The sequence below is a fragment of the Aphelocoma coerulescens genome, chromosome 4A, assembly GCF_041296385.1.
Source record: "Aphelocoma coerulescens isolate FSJ_1873_10779 chromosome 4A, UR_Acoe_1.0, whole genome shotgun sequence".
Lineage (NCBI taxonomy): Eukaryota > Metazoa > Chordata > Aves > Passeriformes > Corvidae > Aphelocoma > Aphelocoma coerulescens.
In genome coordinates, this window is record NC_091018.1 from 21,316,333 (window position 1) to 21,340,165 (window position 23,833).

General features: G+C 56.9%; 1 protein-coding gene across 1 annotated transcript; it reads right to left on the reverse strand.

Moving 5' to 3' along the window:
• Positions 1 to 187: 187 nt before the first annotated feature.
• Positions 188 to 17,654, reverse strand: BCORL1 (BCL6 corepressor like 1). The gene is made up of 13 exons (XM_069015784.1): positions 17,536 to 17,654; positions 15,023 to 15,113; positions 12,208 to 14,775; positions 11,748 to 11,922; positions 11,193 to 11,273; positions 10,597 to 11,037; positions 8,912 to 9,141; positions 8,595 to 8,801; positions 8,350 to 8,516; positions 8,062 to 8,207; positions 7,120 to 7,197; positions 2,679 to 2,832; positions 188 to 1,615 (listed from the first exon to the last, which is right to left on the reverse strand). The coding sequence occupies exons 1-13, from the start codon at positions 17,619 to 17,621 to the stop codon at positions 1,339 to 1,341; spliced, it is 4,701 nt and encodes a 1,566-aa protein (XP_068871885.1). The 5' UTR covers positions 17,622 to 17,654; the 3' UTR covers positions 188 to 1,338.
• Positions 17,655 to 23,833: the final 6,179 nt, after the last annotated feature.

Sequence of the window (23,833 nt, forward strand, 5' to 3'; positions counted from 1 at the left end):
GGAAGCTGGGAGGAGCAGTGGAGTTTCCCTGTTTTTCCAGCTGTGCATAGACACGGGCCCTGCAGGTTCCACAGGCCACACAGCTTCCCCTCTCCCTTCCCTGAGCCACAGGCTCAGGCTGACATGCACGGAAATCTGCCTGGACACGGAAAAAAAGGCAGGAGCCAGGGAGCCTGATGCAGGTTTTTTCTGTACATCAGTGTTTTTGACACCACAGCCTGTTGCTGCATATAATAAAACAGAAATCAGAAAGAGCAACCAGAATACACACCCAAAGGCAAAAAACCCTCGGCTTAAAGAAGGTGCTGCCAGGCCCCCGGGGGAAGGCTGGCAGCGGGGCTCCAAGGGGGGAAACGCCTGCCCTGGCTGGGGAGAAACACAACACAAAGAAAAACGAACCAACAGAAAAACCCACCCAAGGCTCCCGCTGCGGAGCGGGAAGAGCCAGAAATCCCCCGATTGTCCCGACCTCAGTCCTGTTAGCACCTGTACAATAAAACTGTACCGGCCCCGAGGCGGAGCAGCCCGCCCGCACCCGCTCCCGCACAGAGAGCTGCTCCCGGGACACCGGCGGGGCGAGGAGGGGGCTTCTGCCGTGGGGACAGAGCCTGGGGCGGGGCACAAGCTGCCGAAGCGGGGGACGCGCTGGGGGCCGCGGGCTGCGCCTGCCCGGGCAGCAGCCGCCGGGGACAGGGAGCAGCAGCACGAATGAGATGGAGGAAGGAGCCCGGGGGAGGATGGAGCAGTGGGGCTGGCTCCCGGCTGGGGCTGAGCGCTGGCAGCAGGAGCCAGCTCCAAAGCCAAGGGAAGGGGCTGTCCCCTGGCTTGTTGCCAGGGAGGGACGGGAACCCCTGGGCCTGGCTGGCCTCAGGGCACGCTGGAGAGGGGCGGGGGACGGCCTCATCCCATAGCCCGGAGCTCACCATCACAGTGATACAGACTCAGCAAAAACAAAGAAAACATTACAAATTAAATACTAATTAAATAAATACTATGGAAGACATTGGGAGGGGGAGGGCAAACAGAGAGGCGCAGTTCTGTAGGGTCCGGAGGGAAGGGGCGGCGGCTCCCACCCCTCGCTGCCCCATTGAGCCCCGTGGACGGGGCTCCATCACCCACCGGAGCTGGATGAGGCGGCGGCAGCGACTGCCACTGCTCGTGGCCAAGGGACCTCGGGGAGTCCTTGGAGTCGAGGGTCCTCCCTCCCCAGCTGGCCGAGACCCTGAGGAGAGGAGGAGCGGCTGCTCAAAGACTCGGGTCCCTGCTGCTGGCGCTGAGAGAGCTGCTTCCCCTTGGTCCTTATTATTGCCTCGTGATGCCGGGAGTGGCCTGTCCCCGTCAGCTGCTCCAGGCCTGGTACTCCACGGCCGAGCCCAGCAGCTGCAGCAGCTCGGGCTCGTAGTGCACCAGCTCCACAGTCTCTGCCGTGCCCGGCGCCAGCTCAGGGCTTGCCGGCACCTCCTCCTGTGCCAGCACCTGGCTGAGGGACACCTGGCGCTGGAACTCTGCCCGGGGCAGCGTGGCCACCTCGAAGTGCGGGAAGCGGGCCTGGAATATGCGGGAGGACAGCTTCAGCCGCTTGAGCACATCAGAGAACAGGAACCAGTTGCAGGGCCTGCGAGGATGGCAAGAGCACAGTGGGTTATAGGGGTGGAGGAGGCTGCAGGCACCGTGCCCACGCCCCTGTCTCGCGCCTCCTGGCATGCTGGCCCTCCCCTCTGACCCTGGCACTGTTCTCCATGTGCTGCTTCCCCTCAGGAGCCCACGGACTGGGGTTTGATCACAGCCTTGCAGGTCACAGCTTTTTAAAACACTCCCAGCCAGGCAGGGACAGCGGTGTGAAAGTCCTGCCTTCAACAAGGTCCTGGCAGCTTCCCTGCCAGAAATAAACCACATGTCAGGAAATGGAGCTTCTAGTGTGGTTTATTGCTGGAGGGCATGCTGCATGTGTCCTTCTGCATGGACAAACACTGGCAGGCACAGAAATTTGCTGAACAGAAGGGCGGTGCTTTGGTTGCTGCCTCTTCCAAGTCACCCTTCTGCCCCAGCAACAGCCACCATGTCACAGGGGGGGCAGGGTTGTTCCAGTACTGGGACTGATTTAGCCATAGTGGAAGGGAAACAATTCTCAGAGCCATCAGTGTGAGTTGCTGCTGAAGGAAAATGGGGCTAGGAGCAGGATCACAGGGATGAGAGAGGGGAGCTTCCTGACAGGCACGGCACAGGGACACGCAGGGCAGCAGGATGTGCCTGGCCATGGAGGGTGGGGGGAGCCCTGATGAGCCTTTCCTGCTCCCTAAGAACACTCCAGGCTGTGCCAAGACAGGTGCTGCTTCCCCATATTCCCCTGTGCCACAGCCACAACTTCCCCTCTGCTGCCCAGAGCAGCTGTGGCTGCCCCTGGATCCCTGGAAGTGTCCAAGGCCAGGCTGGATGAGGCTTGGAGCAGCCTGGGATAGTGGAAGGTGTCCCTGCCCATGGCAGAGGGGTGGAATGGGATGAGCTGTAAGGCCCTTCCCAACCCAAACCATTCTGGGGTTCTGTGATGATTCTATGAAAAAAAACCACCTGAGATCCACAAGCAGCTCTTAACCCCACCAGAACGACCGACATGCTGCCACCCGTGCCGGGGCCGCAGCCACCCGTGGTCCTGCTCTGCTCCAGGGAAAGGTACTCACCCCCGGGAGACGGACACCTGGAGGTTGTAGCTGGGAAGCAGTGGCTTGTCTGAGAACTCAAACATGAAGTTATCTGCTTCTTGCTCCTCTTCCTCCTGGTCTGAACTCCCTGGAGGGTTGAGCAGCAGGTCGCAGCCGATGGTGTCCTTGCCCTCTGCAACAGGACAGAGGTTGGCACTGCTCAGTCACACACCAGCCAGTGCTGGCACTCCCTGGCCACCGCCACGACCCCACGGGCACCTTCCCACAACATTCCTGCAGCCAGGTGAGAACCACGCCCCTCCTGCTCCCCTCCAGCCCCTCGTCCCAGAGGAACATGGAGCAAGCACTGCTGCCCTGCACAGAGAGATCGCTCACTGACCAGGTGAGGTGGGGAGAACACCCTGAGTCATGGCAGGAAGCTCAGGTGTGCTCTGGTGCCACAGCTGGGATGGGGCACAGCCTGCACCATGAGCCACCCTACTGGCAGACCCCAGACTCTCTCCAAAATGACCTTGGGCCCTCTCCCACGTCAGCACAGACCTCCTCAGCCTGGAAGAGCCTGGAACAGTGAGGTGGGAGGTGGATGTAGAGAGGCTTTGCCTGCACAGGCCCTACCAAGGAAGGCACAGCAAGCGCTCTGCTCCTCAAGAGCTTCTCCACCCAGATCCCACCCTCAGAACCTCCAGCAGGTGACCCAGGGGAGCCAGCACCCGTCCCAGTGAGGACAGCAAGGCTGTGCCACCAGAGACTAATCCGAGCAAGCTACAAGCATGAGGGGAGATTTAAGCTGGATATATGGAAGAAGTTCTTCCCTGTGAGGGTGGGGAGGCCCTGGCACAGGTGCCCAGAGAAGCTGTGGCTGCCCCTGGATCCCTGCAAGTGCTTAAGGCCAGGTTTGACAGGGCTTGGAGCAACCTGGGATAGTGGAAGGTGTCCCTGCCATGGTGGAAGAGTGGAATAAGATGGTCTTTAAGGTCCCTTCCAACTCAAACCATTCCATGATTCTATGACTTAGAGAATTTGCCTGGCTGTTCCAGGAGGCACCTGAGATCCAGCAGGATCTGTGTCCAGAGGGGATGGAGAACAGCAGGCTGGATCCAAAAGTATTTAATACCAGATAATCTTCCTATTTACCCATCTGAAAAGCTCCTGTTGAAGAGAAGCTTGCTGCCTGGATTTTATTATGAAGAGGTGTGAATTGTTGCAGAGTGGTTTTGTCCCTCTGAGATAATACAGGAGAATTCCAAAAAACTTCCAGGTAAGAGAGTTCAGATTCTACAGAGAGCAGCCAGGCCCAGTGTGCTCCTGAGCAAATAAACCAATCATGCAAAAGTTCAACCCCACACATGAGAGAAAAGACTGAAAAAAAGAAAATCTTTTGGTGTGCTGCACGAGGAAGTTTCACACACCCAGCTGCTCACCCAGCACGAGTGGGATTCCAACAGAGGAACAACAGCAGGTGACAGGAGACACTGGTGCAGGCAGGGTCTCAGGGAAAAATAGTTATTTCCTAGTGCTGCCAAGGGAAAAAATTCTCTAAGAAACAGAGTGCTGTAATTGTCAAAACTTGCTGTAGAATAGGACAAAAATAAGTGACATGGTTATTGATCCATTGTTGCTGCTGGCAAAGCTCAGATGCCATCACTGAAAAACCTCAGATTTCCTGAGCAACTCAGAAAAAAAAATAATTAAATGCATTTAACGTGGCAAAAATAGGGCCCAGTGTCTGTCCTGAAAGCTCAGTCCTGTCTGCCCGTGCAAAGGCTGGGACAAGGACAGGAACATTCTGTACCACTGAGGGAGACAATCAGGCACAACAATGCCTGTTCCAGGTGGAGACAAACCCCGGACTGGGACTTTGTATGGAGCTCCAGCAGCACCAAGTGCAGGACACTGATGACTTTTCCACACCTCAGAGATCCCACACCCTGGCTTCCTTCATTATCCTTCTGCCCCCAGAGAGTTGCAGACCTCAAGGAAAATGTGGACAGCATTCCTGCCTCAAAGAATAGGAACAGCCCAAGCAGGGCCTGGGATTTCTCCTGTATCTTGAGGGACGTACAGTGCTTCAGCTGGTGGAGCTGATGGAAAGGGAGATTTCAAAGGACTGATCCACCGGAGGAGGAGAGTTGTTTGCTGCCTGTGATGATTGAGAGCAGCTCGGTTATTCCAGAGCAGAACCAGGTACTTTCCTGCCCTGGGCTGTACCTGTTCCAGGTAACCCGAGGCGAATGCTGAGGTACCCAAGCCAGAAAGGGACATTTCAGGACACAGAGTAAACAGGCTGTAAAGAAACCAGCCCCATGTCCCGGGCTTGGGCATCCTGCTTTTTCTGTGGCTCTGGCAGTGTCCGGCACAGCGCAGGCACTGGGCTGGCACCGCAGCTGCTGCTGCTGTAAACTGATCACAGGAGGATGGGGAGGAGGGTCCCTTCTTGTGCCTGCTGGAGACAGACCTGGCAGGGTAAGGGATCCCTTTTCAGCTGGGTTAGCTCCTGCCTTGCCAGGCAGCCTCCCAAAGGCAGCACTGGGAATGCTCTGTGGATGGGGCAGCAGGAGGGATGGCGTGCCCAGCCCTCAGACAGCAACTTGGGATCTGCCTCAGCCACAGCTGGAAATATCCCACAAGCAACATCAAAGCCACAGGGCTCCAGAACCTTTTGTGCAGCTTACATTTCTCCAGGGATCATCATTCCGTGTCTGGAAGAACCTCTGTTAAAGCACCTGAAGTGTGAACATCAGCCCATCCAACACTGGAAGGATCTTTCCATGACAGCAAGGATGAAATTATGCTTCCAGGGGAGGGTAGAGGAAGATCAGTGTGGGATTGTCTGACTTGTTAAAAGCTTCAGGTTGCCCAGGAGAGAAGAAAAACCTGGCAGAAGGTATCACGTGAGTGACAGAGACCCAGCAGAGACACATCCCCAGTGGCCAGAACTCGGTGTGAAGTGGAAGAGGCTGGATATGTTTCACCTGGAAAGATGTGTTTCAACTGGAAGAGGCTGGATGTGTTTCACAGAGGTGGTGGTGTTTCACCACCCTCAAATGAAGAAATACTCTGAAAAGATCATCTAAGGTCCAGAGGCAGGAAAAGGAGTGCAATGCTTAGCCCTCCCTATGGAGATTTTCCACGTCTTAGCCAAGGCTCCAAGTAAGGCCCTTTGAGCAGTGAACTGCCATCACTGTGGCATTCCAGTCCCCCTCCACCCCCAAGGAACACCTAAGAGTCAGTGATGGTTTGCTTACTGAAGAAACAATCCTTTTGTTTTTGCCTGTAGGGGTGGAGGACTGAAATGTGGGAAGACAGCAGCCTACATCCCAAGCCAGGAGCTTCCAGAGGGAAGGGACACTGACAAATGGGACACAGGGAGATACCAGAACTCAAGCAAAAAGCTCTCTGGGCAACCAGGAACTCAGCAGTGACCAAAGAGAGTCAAACTCTTCTACCCACAAATTCACGCACCATCTTCCTTCCTTGTTTATCAGAGAAATCCAAGTGGGAATCAGTGATAAATCAAAAGGGGTAGTATCTTTAAAAATACCACAAAGAACAGCTATTTTTCTTTGTAAAGGCTTGTGACAGCTTTGAGAGTGAGAAATTCTGAGGAAGGAGGTTGAGGTTTGAACTGTTCCCTTGGCAGGGCTGAGGTGCAGCAGCCTACAAACAGCGCTCTCAGGAGTGCAGAATTTCTCCTGTTCTGGAATGGAAAGACATCAGGGTCCTCCAAGGACAAGTCCTCTACCAAGAGCACCCTCCTGAATGTATCAGATCTTTTTTGTTTCTAGAAGGATGTTAGAAGTTATGGAGGTGAGCAACTACAACCAACAAGCAGCCTCTCAGCCTGCCAGCATAAATACTCCAAGTCCTTATGGAGGGCTCAGGAGCGCTGAACTTGGAAGAGGCTGGAGGGACTCCAGTGTGCCACAGGCCCACACCAGATCCAGAACTTCTTCCACTGTAACCACAGTTTTGAGGAAGTGACAGTAGAGGCAGAAGTCAGCCCTTCACTGGGAAATGCCTGGTGGTGTGAGAACAGGACCTCCCCTGGATGAACATCTCCCCTCCAAAGCAGAGGAGAGGCATGGGCAGCTCTGGGAACCTGGGAGTTCAAGACTCGTACACCTTGGAGGAATGAGTATGTCCTTTACCTTCCTTGGTGACTGGTTAGCAGGGGAGCAACAAGAACTGCTACAAGAATGACATGCTCGGGATCGACAACCAAAGACCCTCAGGAGTCACCAGCAGCACCTGGTGCTCAGTCCTGCACTTCAAGGGATGCACATATTCAGCTTCCCAAAGAAGTCCCTTCCAGGAGCAACTCCCAGCATGTATCAGCATGGCAAGGTCTCTACCCAAAGCATGAGTGGGGAGGGATGTGGCCAAACCCAAGGGAATGATGTGCTTTACACAGCACCACCTCCTGCTCTGCTGCCGCTGACCCAGCCCGCACGGCACTCACCGAGCACGGAGCTGCTGTAGAAATCCCAGGCTGTCCGAGGGTCTCCGTCACTGCGGCCCTGCAGATCTGACAGGTAATCTAGAGAGGGGAAATCGAGAGGGTTAATGGCTCAAAGCATCATCCCAGTGTGCATACCCACAGATCCAGGGGGAGCTGCTTCACCCCTGCTGCTTTTCCCACTTGGGCATTACAGCAGAAGCTGAACCACGGCTGCAGGAAGGGTGTTCCCACTCAGGAGTGGGCATCACCCCAGGCCCCCGACCAAGAAATGGGAGCTGACATGGGGAAACAACAGACAGTGTGAAGTGGCTTGGAAAGAAAGATTCTTAGAGCAGTCCTGAGCTCCAAATCACCACCCCCAAAACCTGTGTGAGTAGTTGAGCCTGGAGGAGCTCACACAGGCAGTGGGCAAACAGAGTTTTTTCAACACTGGAGATTTTCTGTCTTGTCTCTGTCTGGGAACCACCTCTGGCTGTCCCTTCCTTGCTGTTGTGGAGAAGCCATAACACTCGTCTTGTGTGTACACAAATGGCACCGAACGAGGCCACAGGGATCCAAAATGGCCCCTTCTGCCAGCAGCAGCATTTATTTGGGCAGGGCTCTTTTTGCAGCATTATTTGGCAGCAAAAATCTGTTCACTTAGGTTAGGCAGTAGAACTAGGGACTGTGGAACAGCATCTCCAAGCAAAGCACTGTCTTTAGTCGTATGACCACAGCGCAGCCGTCTCCTTGCATGCTGAAAACTGAAAAGTGACTTGTATCTTATACAGGAAACAGATAAAATTCTACAATTAAAGTTTGGGTGGTAAAAACATGCTTGTGTGACAGGACAGAGCTAAAGATTGAGTCTGGTTCTGCTCAAGCCCTTTGACACCCAGACTTGGCCCGTATGCTGCCAGAGGGGAAGGATGGGAGCACTGTGACCCCAGGCCTGGCACCTACCACAGAGGAAGCGCTTCATCACATCGCTGGTGGCCAACTTCACTGCTGTCTGCCCAGAATATGTGGCCAGAGTGGGATCAGCACCATAGGAAAGGAGAAGCCACATGGTTTCCAGGTTGTCATTCGCTACTGCATCATGGACAGGCCTGCAAGGGCAGAAGCAGAAGGGGGCCGGGAGTTCGCTAAGGAAATGCTCTGGTTTGGGTTAAGATCAATTTAGTGATGACCAACCTGGAGAAGCCACCCCGCTCCCTGCCCCACCCTGCCCCGGGCGTGCCCCCGGCTCACCTGGTGCCGTCCTGGGCACTGCAGTTGACGTTGGCGCCGTGCTGGAGCAGGATGTGCAGGATGTCGATCCAGCCGCGCGCGCAGGCCTCGTGCAGGGCCGTGTACCCCGCGTTGTCGTGGTGGTTCACGTCACTGCTCTTCTTCTGCAGGCAGTACAGCACCACGTCCTGCACAACGAGAGCACGGCTGTGACAAGCAGCGCAGGTGGGGCAGCAGGGGCACACGCAGGAGGACACAGGACTCACCTTGTAGCCCAGGCGAGCTGCTCGCTGCAGGAGCGTCTCCCCCGCGTTCTTGTTCACAATCAGCCGCCGAGCTCCGGGAGGAACGTTCTGGGCCGGGGGCGACTCAGGGGAACTCCCCGGGCTGGCCCGATGGGACTTACAAAGTGTCCACAAGTCCTGGGGCTTCTTCAGAGAGCACGTTTTGGGCTGGTTGCAGCAGCCTTTCCCCTGGGAAAGAAAGGAATACAACTCCTTAACACATGTGGCCACAACTCACAGGAGTCCCCTTCTCCCTCTTCTCCGACCTCATGTGTTCCCCTCATCCATTCAAGCCTTACCTTCCCCTCGTCACAGATCCCTGCCAGGTGTTTGGTTTTACATTTGCGTTTTCCTGATGGTTTCTCCAGCTCTTCTTGGACAGGAGAGCTGTCGGAGTGCTCCAGGAAGAAGCCATTCCGAAAGTCCGTGCGTCCTTGAGATTTCCGGGGGGATGGGGATAGCCTGCTCCTCAGCTGTAGCTCTGTGCCTTTGCCCTTCCCAGACTCCTTCTGCTTCCGGTGCCTACAATCTAAAGGAGAAATGTGAATGAGGAGCTTCTTCAGGTACCACACCAAAGGTCACCCAGACCTCTGCCACCAGGCAAGACAAACTGCCCATCTCTGACAGCTGCACAGGAATCAGAGAAGTTGTGGCTGCCCCTGGATCCCTGGAAGTGTCCAAGGCCAGGTTGGACGGGGCTTGGAACAGCCTGGGATAGTGGAAGGTGTCCCTGCCCACAGCACATGGTGGAACTGGATAAGCTTTAAGGTTTCTTCCAACCCAAACTTTTCTGGGATTCCATGATTCTAAATCCAGCCCCAGGGCAGGGGCAAACCCTCCTGAATGCTGCTGCACTCAAAGCTCCTTCCAGGCTCCTGTTCTGAACAGGAGGCATCTTGAGAGTGCCCTTGAGTTGCCAAGACACCGGGAAACCGACTTGAAACTTTGTTCCTGGTCTGACAGAGGCTCCCAGACACTGCAGGATAGTGTAACACCGTGCTGGAGCAGATACCGGCTGCCGGGAGGGCAGCAGCCACCTCTGCTCCCCACAGCATCTCAGCAGCGCCTCCGCCTCTCTTGAGGAGTGCCAGTCTGAGCTCCTACGCGGCAGAAGGCAACAGGGCCGTGTCCACTTCATGCCCTCCAAGGGCACAGCCCAAACATGCAGAGGGCTGCCCATGACAGCTTTGCCCCCGAAGTCACCTGTGTGACCCTGGACACAGCTATGAGCCACAGCCAAGTGCCAGCACACTGCCACACACACTGAGCCCCGTGCACTGCCAGACGGATCCCATGGCCTCGACTGTCCCTGCACAGGGAGAGGGGACCGCAGGGACTGCTGCCCTCAGGGACGTGCTCATCATGGATTTAGGTTTCGCAGAGGGTGTGGCAGTGGCAGGGGAAGGCACAGGAGCAGTGGCAGAACAGAGATGGGCACAGGTGGGCACAGCGTGTTCCTCCTCACACCTACAAACCGCAGAGGGGGTTCCCCCATCACTCCACCCTTTCTAATTCTCTCACCCTTGTGCTCCCTGGTGCAAGTCTGCAAGTGGCCCTCACCAAGCAAGACGAAGCCAAGAGCAGCCGAGTTGGATCGGGATGGCTCCGCGTCCCCCTGCGTTAGCCCAGACTGCTGAGCACAGCTCCCAGGGGCCCTGCTTGTCCAGAAATATTCCACTGTGCTACCTCGTCCCACTGTCGTTTTCCCACGCCCTCTGTCTTAATGCGAGGGTAAGATCAGTGTCTAATTAGCCACATAAATTGCTGTTTACTGCTCTGGAATTTACTGTAAATGTTTTTGAAAGAAGAGCTGATCAATTGAAGCAGTCCATGCTGCAGCCACCAAGTCATTAAAAGTGAGGGAGTTTCATCATTACAAAAAAAAATCCTGAGAACCAAATCCCCACAATTCCACACATAACAAAACAAAAAATTCCCATGCTGGTCCCCAGTTTAGTACCAGAACACCCTTCCCAGGTTGTACCTGCTTTGGATTTCCGCCTCCGGTGGGGATACCCCACTTGCTCCTCCTCCCGCTCAGTCAGGTATTCCCCTGTCTGGTATTTCCGACTTTTCTGCCGTCTCCTTTTCTTCCTTTTGATGTGGCCATCCTCCTCCTCCTCCTCCTCCTCCTCATTGGGCTCCCACAGCTGCCTGGGTGATTCCGCTCTCCAGGGCAGCTCCCGGGTCCTCCTCGTGTGACAGCTGCTCTTCTCAGACACAGACCTGTCCCTGTCCCTGCGGCTGTGGCAGCGGGATGTCCTGTGGGATTTACGCAGCTTGCGATGTTTCAAGGATGTCTCCTCCTCCTCCTCTTCCTCCTCCTCCTCCTCCTCTTCCTGATCCTCCTCCAGCAATGGTAAAATCTCCTGACCACTCACATCACACTCTCCCGTCACACCAGCAGAAGAGCCAGCAATGCTTCCTGCAAAAAAGTGGGATTTCTAGCTGACAAAAAAGCCAAGAGGATCCACAAGGCAAAGCCTCAAAGCAGGACAAAATGCAGGGACAAGGCCAGGTGCAAAGGGAATGCTCCCAGTCCAAGCAGGACTGTCACTGGGAGCCTGGGCACCAACTCACCCGACTGACTGCGCGTCCGGCTGCTCAGCACCACCGGAATGAAATCCCTGAAGTTGTTCTTGGGCTTCTTCTCCAAGTAACCTGTGGGGAAAACCAAGCCTTGAGAAAACAGACCACAGACCTGTGATGTGGGAAGGGCAGTGCAGTGTCACCATAGCAGGGGCTACTCCGATGGTGTAAGGGGGATGGCTTTGAACAAGCAGAGGTTGGTTTAGATTGGATATAGGGAAGAAGTTTTTGACAATGAGGGGGATAAAACACTGGCACAGGTTCTCCAGAGAGGTGGGGAATGTGCCATCCCTGGAAATATCCAAGGCCAGGCTCGACCAGGAGCAACCTGGTCTAATGGAAGGTGCCCCTGCCCATGGCAGCAGGGTGGAGCAAGATGAGCTTTAAGGTCCCCCCCAACCTCCTCCATTCTGGGAGTCTGATCATGCTGCAGCTCTATTTTGGATCCCAACCCAGCTCCAGAGGCCATTTGGCTTCAGGGGAGCAGCAGTTTGGCCCCTAGGGCAGCCTGACCCCGCAGGAACCCACTGCCATTCCCCAGAGTACCTTCCTCATGGCTGTCTCCGCGGTGAGCCGGAGATGGGCACTCCGTCTTCGCTGGCCTCCTACGCTTGCGCTTTACCCTGAGGCTGTTGTGATCCGTGATGGCACCCAGGCTGCCGCGGCCTTCCCGGCCTTCCTGCTTGCCAAGCTCATGTGGATTGTCATGGTGTTTTTGCCACTGTGAAGGGAAGACACAGGCTGAAGCTGGAGCTTCCAACTGGCTGAGCTGGAGCAGCACAGAAAGGACAAAACTCCATCCCCACTGCTTATGCTGGTGCCCCTCCAGCTTTTTTGACACTCCAGATACATTTTTTCCCTGGACAACCTGCAGCACAGGTACATTCCCCCACAGCCAGGCAATGCCCAGGAGCACAGGTAGCTCCTCAGCTGTCCCCCCATGAGAGCTCTCTCCTCTCCCCCAGCCCCACCTTTGCCGTGGGATGTCCCAACCCGTCCCACGCACCTTCCGGCCGTGCACGCTCCGGCTTCCCGACTTGCTTGGGGACTCCTTGCTGTCCTGGCCTTGGCACTTCAGTCTCTTGTGGCTCTGCCTGGTGTCCCCGTCATGCTGCCGCTTGCCCTTGCAGCGTGTGCCACCCTCCTGCTTGATTTGCCCCGTTCCTTTGAGCTTGGTGTCAGCGAAGCCCTGAGGAGCCGCTCCGGCCCGCAGGCAGGTCACCGACGGAAAGGACACATCACACTCCACTCGCTCCTTCTTGACCCTGCACAGGTCCACCTGCTGCACACACGGGAGGGGCTCTGTGGCCGGTGGCTCCTGGGAGCCCTCACAGCCCGGCTCCTTGCGCTGGCCATCCGTGGGCACCTCTGGCACCATCCGCAGGCCCTGCTGCCCAGCCGGTGGCAGGTCATGTGACAAATATGCTGCCAACACTTGGTTTTTGGGTTTTGCATCCGACTGCTTGAGGCTACAGCTCCCCTGGGGAGCCTCAGTCTGTGCATTGCCCACCTGACCAGAGTCAGCCTCCGGCTGAGTGCACTCCTGACTCTTCGGAGTGTTGTCCAGCTTCCCTTTCCCTCCCTTCCCATCCAAAGCACTGGTCTGGAGAGCTGGACCTGCCTCCAGCGGGGCTGGGTTGGCTGGCTCCTCATAGGGCTTGGGCAAGGCCCGGCAGCTCTTGCTCTTGGCCGCAGCATCCTGTTCCTGAGGCGGGAGCCGGGGCAGCCCCTCCGGCAGGCTCTGGGCGGCCGCGCTGGGCTCGGCGGGCTGCACGCTTGGGAAGGCCGGGAGCTCACCCACCCCGCTTGGCTTGCAGGGGCTGCTCTGGTTCGGGGGCAGCTGTCCTGCCGTGGAGATGCCGATGGAAAGCAGTGGGGTTTGATGATAAGGAGACCAGCCCAGGGGCAGAAGCTGAGGATTGGAAGGTTTTCCATTGACGGGGCATCGCGGGTACACACTTCCCTGGATGGGATTCCAGGTGGCGATGTCCTTGGACTGACACAAAGGAGCTCCTGGAGCAACTCTGCCGTGAAGCAGTCTCCTGGCAGGATCCTGCTGTCCTTCCGTGCTGACCTGGTTGGCTTTCTTCCCACAGGGAATGCCGGCACTGCGGGGCTCGCCCTGGTCGATGATGGAGATGGGCTCCTGCTTGGGCAGGTGGCGCGGGTCCCTGCTGAGGCTCACGCCGGCGTCCTTGCTGAGCAGCAGCGAGGCTGGCACCGGGTTGGCGACGCCGACGTAAGTGCCGGGAATGGTGCTGATGAGCGTGGTGTTCTTCACCCAGGAGCCCTGCTCGCCGTTGCGCAGGAACTCGGGAAAGATGACCAAGGGCGGGGTGGTGCCGAGGCACGAGGTGACGCTGCTGCCCGTGGCCTGTGCCGCACGCTGGGACTTGGAGAGGACGGTGGTGAGCAGCGCTTTGCCACTGGTGTGCACGGGGGTGAGGATGGGCATGGGCGGGGTCTTGCGCTGGCTGGGCGGAGGCAGTTTCTGGCGGTTGGACTTCGAGGAGAGATCAAGAGGCATCTCACTGCACTCCGGGGATGAGACCATCTCACGCTCCAGCTGGGGAGGGGACTTCAGAGGAGACAGGGAAGTGGCAGCCCCCGGTGCATGTGGCTCGGGAGCTGCCGGGGCTCTGGCCTGCACGGTGGTGCCTGAGGAGGGAGCAGTGCTCCCGCCCGATGCTGCCGGCGGAGCCTGGCTGGAGGGCAGGGCCAGGCCGGTGCTGGACAGGGGAGTGCTCTCAGCCGCAGCCTGGGCACTGCTTCCGCCCGAGGGTGGGGGGCAGCTGAGCTGATTCACCTCCACAGACACCACTTTGGCATCCGAAGCCAAGGGCCTGGTGACAGAGAAGGTGTAGGGGTAGGAACGCAGCTCTGGGGAAGCAATAATGCCCGGCAGGCAACGCTCGTGCAGGTAGGAAGGCAGGACGGGGAGGGTGAGTGTGGAGGAGACCCCCAGGGTGGCCGGGAGCGTGGCCACGCTGAGCGGCTGCCCGCAGCTGGGCGGGGGGATGTACACCAGTGACTGGCTCGGGCTCAGCACAGCCCCAGCCTGGAAGGACAGGGGCAGCTTTTGCATAGCAGGGGCCTGAGAGGGGGGAAAGCAAACCCTGTTCAATGTGAAGGTGGCAGGAGTGGAGGCAGAGGTGGTGCAGCTGGAGACAACCACAGACAACGTCCCTTCTCCCAGCACGCCTGGCCCTTGTGCTGCAGTGCTCGGGGGGGCTTTCTCATTCCCAGCAGTCTCACTCTCTGGAGCCACAGAGCAGGCTGGGGCAGCATCAGCCTGCTTGTCGCTGGGAGGATTTGCCAGTGTCCAGGCGGTGTCAGCACCACTGCTCTCCTGCTCCACAGCTCTGGGGGTTGCTGGCTCCTGCCCTCTGCCATCCCCCTGACCTGCCAGAGGGCCCAGGGCGTCATCTGTCACAGTCTTTCCCACACACTCCAGGTTTGGGTTGGGATCAGGTGGCTGCTCCTCCAGTTTGGGTCCAAGCTTTTCCTCCACCTTGCCATCAGCATCCAGCCCCTGGGCACTGCTGCCACCACCGCTGACTGCTGTGAGCTCCACCTGCAACAAAAAGGGAGAAAGTGTTGCTGGGAGCTGTGCAGGTGGCACCCAGGGAAGCAGGAAGGATCTGCCCACTCAGGACACAGAGCCAGAAGCAGCAAACAGCTCTGCCCAAAGGAGAGCACCGCTTTGCTTCATTGCATCCCTCTCAACAAGCCATGGAATCCATTAGGGAAAATGCTCCTGCTTGGCTTATTCCATCAGGGAATGGCCTTCTTGGACCCAGCTGTGCAGGCAAAGAACCCACCTCGGAAAGGCTGCTGCTGACACAAAACTCTTGAGACCCCAAGTGCTGGGAGCTGCTCGTTTTAGACTCCTCATCAGAAATTGGGGCTCTCCTAGGTGAGGAAGAAGACACAGTATTACAAAACCCCAAAATACCCTCTCAGCATCCCACCCCTCCCTGTCCCTGTGTGGGACAGTGGAGCAGCTGTACGCCTTCCTGTACACCTTCCACCCTCATCACGGGCCAGCCCAGCCTTCCCCAGTGTCACAGCCTCGTGCCACACACCTGCTCCTGTCCCCTCTGTTTCCCATTCTGTCCCACCACACCTTTCCATCCTCCCCTGAGTCTCATCCTGCTTGTCTCTTCTTCCACAGGTACCTCCTCATTCCCATTCCTCCTGCTTCCTCCCTGCCCTGGGACTCCCAGCCCAGCCTAGCTGCCAGTGGGGATCTCCCTCTGGTGCCAAAGCACTCTGGGCTCAGGAGGCCTGGACAGGAGCTGCGAGTGTCCACGGCCATCCCGATGTGCTGTGTCTTGCTGGCCAGCATGTCTGGACCCTTGTCTCTGGAATGTGATTTCTCAGTGGAAAGCCTGGATTCAGGACAAGGACTGTGACCTCCTTGGGACGCTCCTTCCCTGGTGGTATTCACCGGACAGCACTTCCCTGGTGTTTTGCTTGGGACAAGCTGCTGGGGCCAGGACAAAACAGATCAAGTTTGGATTCTGTTGATGACATCATTTCAGCTGGAATTGCTCCCTACACCCTGGGCTTGCACAGACACAAGCTATGGGCACACAACTCATCTTTGGACTCTGTACTCCCAGTGCTGGGGCCCTGTTACATACCCCTAGCACCAGCATCCCACTCTGGGCTGCCTCAGCCCTGGGACTCTGTTTCGTACCCCCAGTGCCAGGAACCTGCTCCGTATCCTCTGCACCTGGACACTGCTCTGTTCCCCCGTCACCGGAACCCCGCTCTGGGCTGCCTTAGCCCCAGGACGCTGCTCTGTATCCCAGTGCCGGGACTCTGCTTGGGGCTGTTTCTGTGCCATCCCCCCCGACCTCCGGGTCAGCGACAGCCCGGTCGGTCCCTCCAGGGGCTCCCGCGTTCTCAGGGCTCCCCGGCCCGCCCGTCACAGGCCGCGGGGCGGGGATGGCGGCCGGGGCCGAGCCGTCTCAGCGCAGCCGGCGGCGGGGGTGAGCGGCCCGAGAGGCCGGAGCGGGCGGGGGTCCCGGGGGTCGCGGGGTCCCGGGGCCGGCGCGGAGCGGGGCCGGGGCCGAGCGCGAGGGGGCGCCCGAGCGCAGCCGCCCGCCCGCGGGGCCCGCCCGGGCACGGCGCTCCCGGCGCTTCCCGGCGCTTCCCGGCGCTTCCCGGCGCTCCCCGGCGCTTCCCGGCGCTCCCCGGCGCTCCCCGGAGATCCCCGGAGATCCCCGGCGCTTCCCGGCCCGCGGCTCGCCCGCCGCTACCCGCAGGGCCGGCGGGACCCCCTGCCCAGCTCCCTTCGGCTGCCCCGGAGCAGCCCTGAGGGCGGTGCGTGGTCTCCGCCCGGCCCTGCCGGGGCTCCTCCCGGGGCAGTGCGCGATGCCGCCCGCAGAGACGGGGCCCAAGGAATGAGATGGGGATCGTGGGCGCGAGAGCGCCTGCCGCAGCCCCCCGCCCTGCCCAGATATCCCAAAATTTGACGTTTATTGTAAGCTCGGAGCAGCGCCGAGAGGCTCGGCGGGTAACGCCATGGCAGCCCTTATCTGCGGGACACAGGGCGCCCGGCGGTGCTGCGGGCGGCAGATCAGCTCTGCCCGAGCCAGACCTGGGGCTGTCCCTGCCCACCGCTGCTGCACCGGCCTCAGGGGACGCCCGCCAAAACCCTCGGCACTCGCGGCCAGCAATGACAGCCACACGCTGCCTCTGTGCACATAAAACTTCCCTGGCTTTGGCAAATGCACGGAAGAGACACGGTGGCCTTGAGGAAGCCACGTACGAGTCGGTTCTGAGAAAAAGACCCCTGAGCCACAGGAACGAACAGGCGATGCAAAGCCACAGAGCTTGGCTTGATCGATCCTACCTCCCAGCCACTAATCCTCCCTAATCTCCTGTTTGGTGGCATCTCACAACTCTCCCATCTGATCATTTGGTTGGCACAAACCCTCCTGGGTCACCAAAAGCTTTCAGTTCAAGCTCTTTCCCTTTCTTGGCCATTGAGAGCACAGGTCTGGTAAAGCCAACAGCACATGCAGACAACTTGGCCTCATCACCATCAAAGCCGTAGAGGCAATGTAACCACACATAGGCAACAGATCCTCTGCGAGACCTCCAGCTCACTCCTTGCTGGAGCATGGGATGTGGGGACCCTCCCAAAATGCCAACATATCCAATACATCCAGCTCCTCCCTGTGGCTCATTTGCACTTCAGGCCATTTCTGACCCCAGTAAAAAGGGGCTGAGTCAGCACCAGCTCCCTTTCCCACAGCCTCTCCAGATCCCTACGTGGCTTTCTCATCCCTCCTTCCCCCTGCCCGCCGCCCACGCACCTCACCTCTCCTCGTTGAGGCCACACATGCGAATCCGCTCTGTGCTGGTCCAGTTGTGCACCCCGCTGTACAGAGGTGCCGTAGAGATCATGACAGCTGCTCCTCACCCTCCGGGACCTGCTGGGGCTCGAGGGGCCACTCTGCCTGCAAAAGGGAAACAGAGGCTTGGGACCTCTCCCCAGGATGATCGATTCAACCGTGCTTCTGGAAAACTCATCCCCAGCTTTGCTGCCAGGCAGATGGGGAACAACGCCCAGGGATGCCACAGGTCTGGAAAAGGAGGAATTAGCAGTGCCTTTGGACAGAATCCGCTGTCCACTCATCCTCTCATTAAACAATGTTTTATTAAAATTAAAAAGCCACTGGCCTCCCTGAGAGTTTCACACAAGCATCTTCACACACTCACACATCCTTTGAAATACTCCCCCCACTTTTCTTCTCCCTCCAGAGGAACCTCCAGCACCAGAAGACAACAAGCAGAGCTGTACAAGGTGATGGTCTTTTACAGCACTGAAACTTCAAGGCTGCACAGGACTCTCCTAAAGCAGCCCATGGCAGGTCCTAGAGGCAAAGCCTGGAACAAGGAGGGTCTCTCCTCAACTGAGGGCCCCTGGAGGGATCAGGGGTTTGCCAGTGGTGCTGCCAAGGGTTTATCCCCTCCTTCTGTGAGGAAGGTGCTGGTTTTTTTTGGAGTCATGGGTGGAAAACATGAGGGAATCCAGAGATTCGGGAGCATCCATGAGGCACTGTCAGCTGGGTGGAGCTTTCAGGGGAGAGCGCTGCAGCCAATCGTGCAGCGCTGGGTGTTGGAGCATTGAGAAGCTCTGCTGCTCCAGGGAAAAGGCAGAGGAGGAAGAGAGGATCTCCTGTGCTAACAAGTGGACTCAGCCAAACCAAGCAGGACTGACTGCAAAAGGGAGAGAGATGCTGTCAAGGAGGTTCAGGGAAATACTAAACCCTGGAGGTAAAGCAGGCACAGAGCCACGGCAACGCTCTCGGTGCAGCGGTGGGAGTGGGAATTAGCTGGAAGCAGCACGTGATCCCAAATCTCTGTCAGTTGTCTTTTCCCTGACAAACTCCTGGCGACACCGGCTCTGCACGGGACAAGCAGCAGCTTGTGCCAGGAAAGGAGCCACACAGGGACCTGCCGGCCAACAGCTCAAGGGACAAGGCACAGGACTGAGAGGCTCCTCCGAACGCAGCTGCTGCCGGGTGTCCTCGCTGCAGCCTGAACGTGCCGGGGGGGATCCTCGGGAGAGGAAAAAGGGGCCAGGCACACGGGAGAAACGGGGGCAAGGCAGCTGGTGTGCCAAAGAGAAAGCGACGGACCCATCTGCACGTACGAGGGCACAAGTGAGCAAACACTGCACGGAAATCGAAGGTCAGGGGAAGAGGGGAAACCTGCTAAAAACACACACTGTGAGACAGGAGAAATCCTCGGTAGCGATGGGGAGACGGGCAGACGCCGAGGCAGAGAGCAGGGTCATACCCAAAGAGAACGAGGTGGCTTGGAGCAGGAAGGGGAGGAGTCTTTCGATGCTTGGAGAGAAATGCAACATAAAGGAAATAGGGGAACAAACAATCTGCGGGGATTTCACCATCTTAGGCTAAACTGAAAGAAGGGGAGGAGGAAGGTTCTGCCCCCCAAGCACAGCAGCAGGACAGATGTTCCAGGAGGAATCAAAAGGGACCTTCTGTGCAACGGGGGAACGGGATGCGTGTGGCTGCACAACGTGGAGTTGGGGACAAGCAGAGATCAGGCGTGACCCTGGAAAAGATCTGCCAAGGGAGGAGTGATAACGGGGTGCTGCAAGGAGCTGGGAGAAATAGCACGTTTGGAGTGCTCGAGTAAGAGCTGGTCAAAAGAGCCGGAACGACGGCCACAAGAAGAGAGCTGGGAGGACACAGCGACAGGGATCAACACTGTTTCGTGGATTCTTGGCCTCTATCCTCTACAGACGAGGTGGGACACGTGCCAAAGACAGGCATTTCACAGGGAACGAAGAACAGAAAAGAAAAAGAATCCAGATATGAACTCAGAGAAGAAATAAAGAAGGGGCCAAGCACCAGACGTGGGTTCAAACACAAACCAGTGGAGCAACAGCATCCTTAAAAAGGCAGACCAGGAAGTTTATTGGGAAATGCAGGGATGAGCAGCCTCCCGATGCAACACTGAACCAGGGAGAGCAACTGCAGCCTCCCTGGGTCAGAACGCTGCTAGCCGAGTCGGCACAAGGAAACCGAGCAGATCTCCCATCTACACTGGTGCAGCTGGAAGCGACATTAAAGGGATGTAATTAAACTCGTAGGAAACCCTTGGAGAACACAACTAGGGCATGGCTTCACATGCCTGTCTTCGAGCAGAAGAAGCTGTTGAGAAACTGTTGGAGCCCTTCTCTCCCCTCACCCCTTCAGTCATGTCACTGAAGCCCTGCAATATCGCAGTAAGCTTGACCAGGGAGTTGATCTCTGTTTAAAACACTTTTTTTTTTCTTTTTTTTTCCTGGCTGGACTGGTTTTAACCCATACCAGCTCCTAGATCAGCTTCACCAAGAGGGAGAGAGGGCAGAGCCTGGCACAGGCTCTACTTAATCCACAACGTCTGCCAAAGGAAGTGTATACGAAACCACAGTCTTATTTTGATTTAGCTAAATAGGTGCTCAGCCAATTCTAATTAACGCCAAAGAAAACGAGTTTAGAATGAAGCAAGAACATCGAGGCATTCTGTGTGGGGAAGCTCATACGGTATTAAAGCACCTTCACCTCCTGAAACAAAACGTGCCCTAAGAACTGTGAGCAAGGAAGGTGCTGAACACGCTCACCTTCAACAACAAGTCCTCGGAGAGGTTTGCAATGAAGCTAATATGATGAATTAAAAGAAAAGGGGATTTTGTTCATTAAGGCAATACAACTCATCATTTCGCAAAAGGAAACGATGCTACTCTGCAAGCCTGCCTCTTCCAGGCTCCAGGAAAAGCAAAGCAGATGTTTTCCTTGCAGTGAAAGCGTGCTTTTACTCAGGTTAGCGATGACTTGGCTACCCATGGAAGCTCCCTTGGATTAAGTCAAGAAATTACTCTACTGAAATACTGCTGTACAGTGATGGAAAGAAGTTTCCCGAGATGAAATTCTTCAGGAATGGACATTTTTTAACCATTATCTCTAGACGAGTCCTCCTTGCAATGAAAACCCAACAGCACCAAGACAACCATCATTTCAGGGCAGGCTGAGCAAGGGTTCCAGGACAGGCTCCCGCAGCATTCACCTACCAGCTCCCACTGCTGACAAGAATTAAGCCCATGCCATCTCCATGCTGACCTGGTTAAACCCTGTCTGTTCCCTGGCTCTTGGGGATCCCAGCTTGAGTTGCCTGAAATGAGGCTGCCTAATTGTTTCCCACAGCAACGCTGCCCCTCACACTCACACCTCCCACCCCAGCGTTAACGCACCAAAGGGGTTGCAAAGTGGATTCTGAAGCCATCCTGCTGCAAGCCACCCTCCTGTCCCAGTGACAGCAATCCCTTGGCCTGATCAGATCCCGGAGCTGACAACTCTCAGCTCCTCAAGTGCTTGCATTGGCAAACATATAAAGCAACTTCTCGGGCTGGCACCAACCTGTCAGTCACAGATAGCCAAGGGTTTGCTTCTCACTGGGGAGTTTGGTGCTGCTGGTGTTTGCCCTCACAGATGTCACAACTACATTGCCACCTGGTCGAACTCACTTTGATCAGATTAACCAGAGCCATGACCTCCAACAGCATCCACCTTACGGCACCTGCGGCAGAGCCAGGCCTACCAGTGCGGGAAGGGGGCTTTTCCCTGCTCCTCCAACACACAGCCTGTGCCAATCACTTCTCCACGGTGCAAACACATCCCTCTGTAGGACCATGCTGCCCTGATCCCCCACAAGAGGCTTTCCATGTATTTTCCTGCTCTGTGCATTTCCAAGTACTAAAACCACTTGGATCTCAAGGTGCTTACCCTTCCTCTCCTCCATGCCAGCCCCAGCACATGAGCCACACACCAAGAGATGGACACTGTCCTGCTGCGCCCTGCCTAGGCAGGTGTGGGGTGACAGGCACTGAAACACCAGCAGCCAGTCTTCTCAACCCCCCCAGTACAAGGATTCCCTCTGCCTGGGCTCAGGGCAGGCACAACATCCCCAACACCGGTGGGAGAGCACCGAGCAAAGACTCAACCAGCAGCACGTGCTCCACTGCTGGCAACAGGAGCTCAGCCGATGGCCCATGTTCACCCAGGAAGAGCATCAGCTTTGCCTTTCCCCCTGCATGAGTGGCAGCCACAGCATGAGCTGACTCCAGGGATCCCAGTGTGGGTCACTTGGTGCAGCTCAGCTGCTCCAGAGCCTTTATGGACACAGTAAACGCTGCCCAGACAGTGGTGCCTCCGTCCATGCTGCATTGAGTGGGCCAGCGGCACAGAAGAAGGAAAAGGACTTCCCAGCCTCAGGGTATGGAACAGGAGAAAGGCTCCCACATCCTTTGGCAGCAGGAGATGGGGAGGATGCCGTGGTTGCCCTCTCACAGCACCGTGTGGCTCCTGCGGCCAGGGGCCACTGTGGAAGGCCGGGAGCAATGCACTTTGACCCTGGAAACACACCCGCGGGAGACACCTTTGAAACATTCATTCCCAGAGCAGCAAAACCTGGAAGGAAGGGGGTTCTATCCCCCGGATGGCTACAAAATATAAAACGAGGTCAGCTGCTGGAAACTCGAGTGGGATTCAGCGCTCAGAGCACAGCTGGCCATTTTGACAGGAGCGGGAGCAGCGGAATGAAGTGGGATGTGCCCTGCAGCTCTTCCTGGGGCTCAGGTGGGCCAGAAGGGAATGGTCTGCAGCGACAGGCAGGTCTCCTTCCCTTGCCATAGTTTGTTCACTTTGGCAATTCTTCGTTGCCATTAGTAACGCAGGCAAGGAATTCTATTTGTTTTGATATGTGATGGTCTGGTGTCCATTGGAGGTGCAGGGGGCCGGAGCGAGCACCAATCCCAAGACCTGCCCCCAGCACCTCGGCTCCAAGCACAGCTTTGGAAAACCTTGTGGAGTAAACTGCTGGCAAAAAATTAAAACTGAAATCAGATATTAAATCAAAAAACCTATGGCGGCCCTATCACAGGACTTGCAGTGGGCACAATATGCAACGAGGGAAAAATTTAAACAAGAAAACTGAAAAAAAAAGAGAACAGTCTATCTTATGTTACCACTCATGCAGAGGTCAGAAACTGTAGAAGAATGGACCAGGAATGATGAGAGTGGCACAAAATCCAGCAAGGATGGGCCAGGCCACCTCTGGGGCTGTCTGGGCAGAGCGGTGCCCGGCGAGGGCGGCCCCGAGCCAGGTTTGGTCCCCGCTGCCTGCACAGCCGCCCCGGCCGCTGCGGAGCTGAGCCAGGCTTTGCCTACACGCATTTGCTTAAGCTGATTTAAAGACACAGTAACACCACACGTAATTATAGATCCTCGGCACGATGAATTGGAAATAAAAAAGAGAAAATCCATCCCTATTTCAGAAAAAAATAAAAAAGTTTGCTGCACACTGGGCAGTGCTGTGATAATTGGTCCCAGCTGCTGGACAACTGGTGTCACTAAACCCTGGCTCGTCTGCAACAACCAGGCTGTCCCCACCAAAGCCCACAAATTTTTAAGGACTGAAAAAGAGCCATTAAGGGATGATAACATTCAAAAATGTCTCTGACAAGGTGCACATCATCCAAAACCCCAAAAGCAGAGCGCAGCCTCCCACGCCAAGAAGCCAGCCTGGTGCTCCAGAGCCCAGAGGTCCCAAGGGCAGCTCTGAAGGCCAAACCCCGCTGGAGCCTGGGCTCTGACACCTGGAATGCGTTTTCAGACCCAGGTGACAACGATGCAGCCGGTGTCCTCGACTGGTGCCACGCAGCCTCCAGCCAGTGCCGGCAGTGGGACCGCCTAAACCCAAAGGGTGGCCAGGGCAATGGAAGCAGCACAGCAGAAATGGAAGGGAAGGAAGGGAAGAGAAGAAAGGGAAGGCTGCTGCAGACAGGGCCAAAAAGACGCAGAGGAGCTGCGAAGGGCACGGGATGCACTGGCCCTGCCCTGGCACTCATCCCCAGACTCCAGGGGATGAGGGTGCCGGAGAGCGGATGCTCTGTGACAGGAGAAACTCACTTTGTCTCTATTTTAGCCTGGCAGACCTTTTCCCGGTGCTGCTCTGAACCGGCCTCACCCAGGCTGGGATGAGGGCACCGATATCGCTCGCCGAGGAGCCAGGACCCCTCCCGGTACCGACACGCTGCCGCGGGAGGG